This window comes from Quercus robur, chromosome 2 (assembly GCF_932294415.1).
Source record: "Quercus robur chromosome 2, dhQueRobu3.1, whole genome shotgun sequence".
In the NCBI taxonomy this organism is placed as follows: Eukaryota; Viridiplantae; Streptophyta; class Magnoliopsida; order Fagales; family Fagaceae; genus Quercus; species Quercus robur.
Window position 1 is genome coordinate 39,435,938 of NC_065535.1, and position 10,338 is coordinate 39,446,275.

The 10,338-nt window shown below is 38.8% G+C and overlaps 2 protein-coding genes across 2 annotated transcripts; one reads left to right on the forward strand and one right to left on the reverse strand.

The window, feature by feature from the left end:
- The first annotated feature begins 343 nt into the window (after positions 1 to 343).
- On the forward strand, positions 344 to 3,042 carry LOC126713657 (protein FAR1-RELATED SEQUENCE 5-like). The gene is made up of 2 exons (XM_050413481.1): positions 344 to 2,728; positions 2,853 to 3,042. Exons 1-2 carry the CDS (start codon positions 1,046 to 1,048, stop codon positions 2,898 to 2,900), a joined length of 1,731 nt encoding a protein of 576 aa, XP_050269438.1. The 5' UTR covers positions 344 to 1,045; the 3' UTR covers positions 2,901 to 3,042.
- Positions 3,043 to 4,691: 1,649 nt separating this feature from the next.
- Positions 4,692 to 6,600, reverse strand: LOC126713658 (BAG family molecular chaperone regulator 8, chloroplastic). Its single transcript, XM_050413482.1, has 2 exons — positions 5,871 to 6,600; positions 4,692 to 5,790 (listed from the first exon to the last, which is right to left on the reverse strand). The coding sequence occupies exons 1-2, from the start codon at positions 6,492 to 6,494 to the stop codon at positions 4,972 to 4,974; spliced, it is 1,443 nt and encodes a 480-aa protein (XP_050269439.1). The 5' UTR covers positions 6,495 to 6,600; the 3' UTR covers positions 4,692 to 4,971.
- Positions 6,601 to 10,338: the final 3,738 nt, after the last annotated feature.

The window sequence follows — 10,338 nt, forward strand, 5'->3', positions numbered from 1 at the left end:
CCATAAATTGCAAAAAACGCCGCTATATGGCTTTAAAACGCCACTGTAGGGATTAAAAACGCCACTATAGGGCTCCCTAAACCTTGTATTTACAAAAAAATTTTGCAGAAAAACGCCGCTATAGTGATTTAAAACGTCACTGTAAGGCTTAAAAACGCCACTATAGGTGAAATTTTTTGCATAAAACTCGAGTCTTAAAGACCACTCGCGACGCGACCGAGTTTGAATATGGATCTCGAGTTTTAAAAACTCGAGATGCTACTTTTCTTACTTCTTCCAAACCGTTCCTAACTTACTATTTTCAATGGCTGAAGGCTTCTGATTTGCACAATAACTCGCGTTATTGGTGTCCTCCCATTGCCTTTGGTCCGCGGCAACACAGACTACACTGACACTACTCTGAACTCTCATTCTTTTTCTCACTCTTTTTCTCTCTCTCTGCTCTCTGCTCTCTGCTTAGCAAAGGTAAACTTGAACCGCTTGAATTGAACAACCCAAAATATATATTGTATTTATATTTCTCTTCCATTTGTCACCAACAAAAAAAAAAAGAACTGACTATAATTTTTGGGTTTTCTTTGAATGGTTTTCTCTTGCTCTTTAATGGCAATTATGGTCATTGGTATATCCTTTTGTATTAAGATGAATTCTCTATACAACCATCTGTGAAGAACTGTTTAAGTTTTGGTACCCTATTTTTACCATTGTTATTGTGCTTCTAATTCTTCTTTGCTCAAAGAATTATGACTATTTTTGATTGCCAACCACTTCATTGAATATGAAAGCTTATGACTTTTTGCTTTTTAAATTTATATTCTTCAAATATGGTGTTGTTTTGTAAATGGGTTTGTTTTTTTAATGTATCTATGTCGATAAGTTGTTTGTTCAACACACCAAAGCAAAAGAATGTTATGTGCACTGAAAAATCATGTATGGTATATTCTGTACCTTGTTTTGAGAAACATAATGCGTGTGAATGAAAATTAAAGGGTATCCACTACTATTAGTGTATGATTTATATATGCAACAGTTTTAACAATATAAAATGGAGGAAGAGCCTTCTAGTGAAGCTAAAGAATTGGTGGACTCTTTTGTGGCTTTGGAAGAAGAAGGTGATGAATGTTGTGTTGTTGAGGATGTTGAAGCTCCAATGGTATTGGATGCTGCAAGCGAGCACGATGTGAATCTTGAGTATTCTGAGAGTTTGGTAGGTGGGGTTGTAGTGCCCACATTGGGGATGGAGTTTACTTCAGAGGATGATGCGAGGAACTTTTACAATGCGTATGCTAAGCAAAGTTTTAGTATTCGTGTGAACTCATACTATCGTTCAAGGAAAGATAATTTGATTATATCTCGAGAGTTTTGTTGTTCTAAAGAAGGGTTTTGTCGAGAGAGGTGTGGTAAAAGGATAGATTCAGGTGATGACATGAAAAGGAGGCGTGCTAGACCTATCACAAGGGAAGGTTGTAAAGCTTTGATGACTGTGAGAAAACGAGATAATGGGAAATGGTTTGTGGCAAAACTAGAGAAGAACCACAATCATGAGCTAGTGACTCCAGCAATGCGGCATTTTCTTCGGTCACATAAGCAGGATTTTGATCCCAGCAAATGTTTGAGTCACTCTTGCAGTTCCCCTGGAATGGGTCTAAGTGATCCCGTTAATGTCTTGATTAACGATTCCAACGGTTTTGATAAATTGGTCTTTACTGCACAGAATAGTGTCAATTACATTGGAAGGGGAAGGCTGAGCACTTTTGGGATAGATGCTCAAAGTCTGCTCAGGTTTTTTAAGGTTATGCAAGCTAGTGATCCTGCATTTTTTTATGCGATACAGGTTGATGAAGAAGATCGGTTAAGTAGTGTTTTCTGGGTTGACACAAGATCCAGAATTACTTATAATCGTTTCTCTGATGTTGTAGCCTTTGATACCACTTATCAGGTGAATCAGTACAAAATGCCATTTGCACCTTTTACTGGAGTAAATCACCATAAACAATCAGTGCTGTTTGGTTGCACATTGCTTGCAGATGAGACTGAATCCACATTCATCTGGCTTTTCACAACATGGCTTGAGGCAATGTCTGGACAGCAACCTGGCTTAATCATAACTGACTACGATTCAGCCATAGGTAGAGCAGTCAAACATGTTTTTCCCCAGTCAAGGCATCGATATTGCAAGTGGCATATCATGAGCAAAATGCCTAGGGAAATGGGTGATACATATAGCTCTCTACCAAGAACATTTCAAGTAGAATTTGATAGGTGCATTAATAAGAGTGAGACACCTGATGAATTTGAATCTGCTTGGCCAGTGCTTCTTGATAAGTACAACCTTAGAGGAAATGAATGGCTTCAATCACTTTATATTGACCGCAAATTGTGGGTGCCAACATATGTAATAGACACATTCTTTGCTGGAATGTATGCTACCCAGCAAAGCACAAGTGTAAACTCACTTTTTGATGGCAATGTGAATGCAAGGACTACCTTACAAGATTTTGCAGAGCAATATGAAAAGGCTTTGGACGATCGATATGAGAAAGAAGCAAGGGCAGAGTTTGAAACCTTTTATACGAAACCAGTTTTGAAGACACCACTTCCTATGGAAAAGCAAGCAGCAGACATTTACACAAGAAAATTCTTCATAATATTTCAGGAAGAAGTTTTTGAATCTCTTGCACTTGCTGTCAAATTCACTGGAGAGGATGGAGGAAGGGGCACATATAAGGTAGCAAGATTTGATGAAGAACATAAATGTTTCTTTGTTTGTTTCAATATAGCTGAACAAATTGCTAGCTGTAGCTGCAAGATGTTTGAGTTTGAAGGTGTTCTTTGCCGACATGTGCTTGCAGTGTTTAAAGCAAAGAATGTCTTTATGCTTCCACACCATTATATCTTAAAGCGATGGACAAGAAATGCCAAGGATGAGGCCATTTTGGATGTACAGGGCCATGGTGAAATGCAAGGCAATTCTCAGAAAGGCACGAAGTTGCAGTACAATATTTTGTGTCAGGAAGGCATTAAATGTGCGGAGGAAGGGATGACATCTGACCATAGTTTTAGATTGGCATTAAATGCGTTAAGAGGCCAGGATTAAGATCGTTGATGCAAAGAAAGATGCCATCAATCCAAAGAAACTTGAAACCATGGCCAGCACGAGTTATCAAGATGACAACACCACTACTGCCAGTCACGTGGACAGTTCATCAGCACCAATAAATCCCCTTGAATACCTGAAAACTTAAACAAGAGACTCTTCAAGAGAAAATAATATATTAGCACCAGAGCAATCATCAAGCAGGGTCACGCTTTGCACTAGTTGTAAGTGCCCTGGCCATGATAGCAGTACTTGCTTGTGGTTAAAGGGTTCAAGCCAACACACTTCCCTGATAAGATTATTTTATTCCAATAGAATTTGCTCCATGTTGAATATGGTATCTGCTCAAATCGTTTACAAGCTAGTTTTTTTTTTTGGTTGTAGGATAACCAAAATCAGAAAATTGCTTACCAACCAGCCCATGCGGATAGGAGAAGATATTCCTCTGAATTGAAGGTTTATTTATTTTCCCTAATTGTCTAACATGTCAGCCTCATTCCGCTTCATATATTTAATAAAGGTAAAAGATCTTTACGAAAAATTAGCATTGTAGTCTAACTTTTGTAACTTTATTCTTTCAAGTATATGTAACATTCCTATATATAAAAAAAAAGTATATGTAACATTTTGCCTGAGTTCTGAACTCAAATGCCACTTTCTCTTCCTTAAATAATGGATGGAGGATAAAGTTGTAGATTCAAGATCGATAGGGTACTTGTCTAACTTACCAATAAATAGAAAAGGTATTTTAAGTATCTATTATTGTTTCTTCTGCCCCTGTAGTAAGTGTTTTTTTGTGTAAAAAATAAGTAAGGTTTTGGTGATTCTTCTTTACTTTGCAGAGGTCATGGTTTCAGAGTTGGTTTTTTGAGTAGCCAATTGCTTGTAGAATAAGCTCTTCAGATTTTTGCCATCGTTGTTTTTTTTTTTTTTTTTTTTTTTTTTTTTTTTTTTTTTTTTTTTTTTTGCCATTGTTAGTATCGGATAAATCTGCTATATTAAAGATGACTTTGTGATTTGACTTGGGTGCTTTTAAATTTAAGTTATTTTTAATCACTAAAAGGTCATACTCCGAAAATAGAACTCTCACTTGTTTAAAAGGTCATACTCTGAACACTGAACTCTCACTTGTATAAGGGCAAAGATAAATAATTGGTGGCAAACTTACTTTAAATTTTTTCAGAGACCAATTTTCAAACTTCGAAACACATCACTTGCCCTGATTTATCCCAAATATTTAGCAAAATAGAGTTGTATATAGTGGCTTGATTTATCCTCCCTCAACGATTTAGAATACGTTGTGACCATTGTATTGAATTCTGCATCATCATATACAGAACAAGTGCTCTGCAACCCAGGCCTAAATGAGGGTCTTATTTGGTCTTATGTCATGTTTTTATTTCTTAATGACGCGTTTATGATATGGCCTCTGCTAGAGGGCATAAGTTTGAAGAGACTGACTTGGGTCTATTATCCTTCGCTGCCAACAGTTCATTCCGTAAGTAAATGTAATACAGGCAGGAAAAAACAATGATAGACTAAAAAAATTGGAGTTAGCTTTTTAGTCCATGTTACATCAATAGTACAAGGAGAATGTAATGAATGACTTGAAATAATGACGGTGTGAGAGAATTGAATTAGTAGACATTACAATTTCAGGGGCAGGTTGGTCACATTGACCAACCTCGGACCCTATTTTTCACAGCAACGGCTATAATAAACGCACAAGCAAAGCCCCAGTTACATGCATCTCTTTCACAATGGCTATTTGATCAATTCTAAACTAACAATTAGGATCTGTGTGGAACACAAAAACCACAAATGTCCACTCAACAGTCACAAAAAACATTGAACCTAACTCCCATAGTTGCCATTTATTTCTCAATTTTCATGGCCCTTTTCTTTTTCATCTGATCAGCTTTTGCCTCCATCTTCACTGGAAAAGGAGCAGAGAATACAAAGTCACCATTTTGATCATTAAAATGCCCTCTAATTTCGTAATCACCTCCGTTTCTTATAACCCTTGCAATGTTTCTTTCCCCATCACTGGCCTGTGGTGATCCTCCATTCTCCGAGTGTGCCTCATCATCATCCTCAGCCCCCTGAGGAAAACCTTTAACTTCTTCAAGTTCACTGCAAAGATTTCCGTCAAGCTCTCCCTGATCATCACTGGAAACACTCTCATCCAAGCTAGCAGAACCATTCTTCCTTGAAATAGGCTCATGGGTGTTGCTAAAAACCCTATACACATTCCCGTTCTCTGCAAAACTCACACTCTTCTTCACCCTAGATTGAACCCCATTTCTTTTCACCAAAACCCCATTTCTAATTTGCCCATTCTTTCCACTAATGACAACTCTAGGGCCTTCCTCCTCCTCATCATCATCAAAAGCTTGCTGGAACCCCTCAAACTCCACATCATCCTCATCATTTTGATAAGCCCTAGAAAAGCCACCAATCTTTTCAGCTCTAGCCCTCATATTCTGTGTCACTTCCCTCTGCCCACCCGAACTTCTAATCTTAGTGCCCAAAACGCTACCTTTGTTACAATTTGGATGACCAAACCTTATATTCTTCATTGCTTTGAAGGAAAGTCCAGTCCTTTTCACAGCAACCCCATCTATGAACTCCAAGAACCTCACCAAATCTCTGCTAATCGACCTCTTCCCATTCCTAATCATTGAATCCCTACCCTGAAAACAAAACCCACATACTTAAAAAACAAAAAGAGAGGAACTTTGAACAGAATATCAAACAACCAAGAATGATTTACCTGAATGGAGTCAAGCTTGAGAAGCAAATCCATGGCTTTGTGAGAAAGAGTGTCATAATCGAAGTGGGTCTTGCTGGAAATCGAGGACTTGAGAGAGTTGAAGGCAGACTTGATGAGAGCAAGGTCTTTGAGGTGTCTAAGGGTTCTTGATCTACGAACAAGGAAGGCACGGAAATGGGTTTGGATAACACGAGCGGCTAAGTCCCTGAGAGAGTGTGGAAGAGAGTAATGAGAAGAAGAAATGGAAAAATGGTGGAGAGAGGACTCAAGGGCATCGATGCGTTGATGCAGAGAGGAGAGAAGGGGATAATGGGTTGTATCTGGGATTTCTTGGAATTTTTGATGATGTTGGTGTTGGTTTTGAGGATGGAGTTTGTGGGGGTTGAGTTTCATAGATTGATGAGAGTAAGGATCGTGATGGGGATGATGTTGATGTTGGTGATGGTTTGGTGGGGTTGATTGAAGAATGTGAGCAGCGAGGGCTTGGAGAAGTGGGTCTGGTGATGGTGGAGAAAGATGGGGTTGGCTGTAGAAGCAACAAGAGTTGCAGCAACAGGGGGCGGTGGTTGTGGTGGTGGGGGAAGAGTAGCTTTGGTGGTGGAGGTGGTGGAAGTGAGAGGCCATTTGGGTGGTGAGCTAGACAGAGATTTGGGGGGATTGAGGGTTTTGGAGAATTTGAGGCTAGTGTCTGTCGCGCCGTGCTGTCACTGTGGTGTCTTTGTCTATCTATAAATGTTAAAAGTTAAGGAATAAAGTCATTTGGATTAATCCCAGGGTAAAGGGTCTTTTGGGACAAAATGATCTGACAACTTTGCTGAGATTTTCATTAAGAGGATTCTCATAAGATAGGTCAAATGTCAAATATTTGACATTTGACACACCAAATACCATTGTTCAAGTCTTATCAGCTGTTCTAGATGTTTCAAAAATTTGAAATATGCTACAATACCGTTTGAGACAGTATGGACAACAATGCCAAAATTTTTTATTATTTGTTTATTTACTTGGTTCTCTCTCATATATTCACTCTGACTTTCTCTCTCTCTCTCTCTCTCTCTCTCTCTCTCTTATCTCATCTTTTCTCTTTGCATCTGAGTTCTTCTCTCTTATCAATCTCGCCGAAGCTGCCAATCTCACCGCCAATCTCGCCACTGATCTTGCCGAAGCCGTCGATCTCGTCGGAGCCACAATCGTCCTCCACAGCTCCCTCTTCACTCTCATTCTCTTCCTCTCTCATCCTCAAGCCACCTGAAGCTGATCTCGCCTAAAGCCACCTCAAGCCACTAAAATCGATCTCGCCTGAAGCTGATCTTGTCGTTGACGTCTCCCACTTGAAGCTGATCTCGCCGCCTGAACTATGGGTTGTTTGATTTGGGATGGGTTTTGAGGTTTGTGAATGTGGTGGGTTGTGGGTTAGTTGTGGTAGTGGTACTGTGGTTGTAGCGGCAATTTGGTGGTTGTGGTGGTGATTATTGGGTAGTTGTGGTGGTTATTTTTTGGATTGTTGTGGATTTTTTTTTTAATTTTTTTTAAGGTGCCGTTAGTGGATGTGGGTTTGTGCCGGTGGTGGCTGTCGGTGTTGTTGCGGCAGTGGTTGTTGGTGGCCATTGTTGCGGCAATGTGGAGGAGTTGTTGTTGGAGGAGTTTAATATATTATTTTAATGTAGTGTAAATATTATTTTAATATATAAAAGGGAAGAATAAAACATCTGATAAATGAGATATTGTAAAATGATGTGCTAAAATGATAAAGTAGGTTTTTGGTGTGTTAAAATGACATTTTTTATGAGAGAGCTGATGAGAATACTCTAAGGATGCTAAAAGTACCATATGTTAAATTTTAGCAGCAATACACCCAAAAACCAACTCCATCAAACATTTCAAATCTCAAAAATTTTAAGATACTGCTACAGTGAGATTGTATTAATACAACCTCACTGTAGCACAAATCCTAAACCATTTTTTTTTTTTTTATTCCAACGGTAACTGTGCGTGTATTTGTTTTTTATTTTTCCCTTCTTTCTTCTCTCTCCTCTCTCACTTTCCTCTTCCTCTTTCTCGTAGCTTCTCTATTTCTCTCGGGTTCACGGTTTGAGCTCCTCCCCTCCAAGGTTCGTCAGTCAGGAACTTCAAAGCCCAAACGCCTTTGGAGTGTTGCTGCCGATATGGAGGTAGAGCTTGACGGCGGGGTGATTTGATTTTATGGATTGTAAATTTGTGATTTCGAATTGTGATCGGCGTGGGTCTGGTTGTGGGTTTGTGATCGGCGTGGGCGTGGGTCTCTGGGTTGTGGGTTTGTGATTTCGGATTGTGATTGGCGTGGGCGTGGGTCTCTGGGTTGTGGGTTTGTGACTTTGGATTATGATTGGCGTGGGTCTTTGGGTTATGGGTCTAGGTCGTAGTGGGTCGTGGTGTAGTGGATTGGCGTGATGGGTTTGCTTTTGTGGAGGTTTGCCGTGGTGGGTTTGTGTGTGTGTGTGTGTGTGTGTTTTGCTCGTCGGCGTGATGGGTTTGTCTCTCTGTCTTTCTTCTCATTGATTTGGGTTTTGTGATTGTAATGGTGGTTGATTTGTGATTTGGAAGAGGAAGGTAGTGGCTGGACCCCTTTTTTTTTTTTTTTTTTTTTTTTTTTTTTTTTTTTTTTCCAGTGGTGGTGGCTGGGATGGATATGGGTTTGCTAGATTGAGATGGAAGAGTGTGAGTTTGTTGGATAGATAGGTGGGTATGGGTGGTTGGTGTTTTTTTCCAGTGGTGGTGGATGGGGTGGGTATGGGTTTGTTGCTTTGAAATTGTCAAGTTGGCTAGGTAGAGAGTGACAGAGAGGAAGAGAGAGAAAGGAATATAGTTGAAGAATAAAGAAATAAAAAAAAAATATTTAAATGAAATGGTAAAAAATATAGAATCTTTGATGTTGGGTGAATTGTAAAATGAGTTGTTACTCACCTTGATAAGAATGCTTTACCATCATGTGAATAATAGGGAAGACCAATCTGATTCAATAATGACTGGACCTTTGTATAGTCAATGGTTTGATGATCTTACCATTAATGGGTTTTGACCATAAATTAGTTGTGGAAAAATTATTCTAACACTTTGCATTTTTAGATAGGTAGATTGTTGAAAGAGGGCATTTTTAGATAGGTAGATTGCATAATGAGGGAGTTGGGAATTGGGATTTGAATCACAAAAATATAACATAAAAAAAGAAAAAAGAAAAAAGATATTATTAGCATTGAGCTATCGCTATGAGCTAATCTCACTTGTGCCCAAATTATTCTAACATTCTTGAAAGTTGAAACAATGTTCTCTCGTACAAAAGTGTCTAGGGCCATAAATTGAATTCATATATGACTTATTATTATTATTATGTAATAGGGAGAAGCATTTCTTTTTAGTAATTATTTTGAATTATGTACCTTTAGAATGAGTTAAGAAATATGTTATTAGAGGAGGTAGAGTAAGCTTGACCTGGGTAAGTCATTCCTCTGTACAAGTTGAGGAATATATTTGACACATCATGTACCTTTTTATCACAAGTGGTTAAGGTTGAATGATAGAAGTCATCCTTTCCGATTATCCCCCTTAACTTAAGAGATGATAATACACAGAAACTGACACTAAGAATTAAACTCAGTCAATGGCTCCAGCCCGATTAAGACCTACTCTATTCCCATTGTCTTTTTGTTGCGAATTCTAGTAATTAAATTTGTCTAAAATGTCTCAATTGAAAATACCATGAATTAAGTTACAAGATTTTTAACCATATTAGTTGAATGTCAAACAGGAACCATCCTGACGGTCTATTTGGCATCATTCCATTAACACATCCAACTGGTAATGTGTGAAGTGTAGATCAATCACCGTTCATATGTGAACATAAATTTCACAGGCGCGATGCACTTGAACAAACACCTCTCTTAGATCGCCGTCACTCACCAAGTAACATGGTTACAAGTGTGCGGTGTCTATGCAGCAAATTAGTTTTTGAGCAAATTGCAAGTACATCTCTTCGATCACCATCAGTCCATCACCGTCACCATCACCAAGTAACACGGTTACAAGTGTGCGGTGTACATGCAGTAAAAATAGTTTTGGAGCAAATTGCAAGTACCTCTTTTAGATCACATCACCACGTAACATGGGTACAAGTGTGCGGTGTACATGCAGTAAAAGTAGTTTTTGAGCAAGTTGCAAGTACCTCGAAGAAATAAACAATGTTCCACTTGTGTTAAGTACTACGAGTCACCCACAATGGAAATGGATTCCCTGCACCCAAAACTATCATAAAACGCTGCAATAGAGCAATGAATAATACATAGTATAACTCATATGACACGTGCAGGCCAAATCGGTGGTTGCCTGTATGAATTGGATGGTACACAGTTTTGAGTTGCATGGAATCCAAAATACAATAGCGGGGCTCGTGATTTATCAATTTTTCCAAAAGGATAAGAAGTCACTCAGAGAG

Coding starts and splice junctions, on each gene's coding strand:
- LOC126713658 (XM_050413482.1), bottom strand. CDS start 6,494: ATGGCCTCTCACTTCCACCACCTCCACCACCAAAGCTACTCTTCCCCC. Junction 5,791..5,870: donor TCAAGCTTGACTCCATTCAG/GTAAATCATTCT, acceptor TTTTGTTTTCAG/GGTAGGGATTCAATGATTAG.
- LOC126713657 (XM_050413481.1), top strand. CDS start 1,046: ATGGAGGAAGAGCCTTCTAGTGAAGCTAAAGAATTGGTGGACTCTTTT. Junction 2,729..2,852: donor GAGGAAGGGGCACATATAAG/GTAGCAAGATTT, acceptor ATGTGCTTGCAG/TGTTTAAAGCAAAGAATGTC.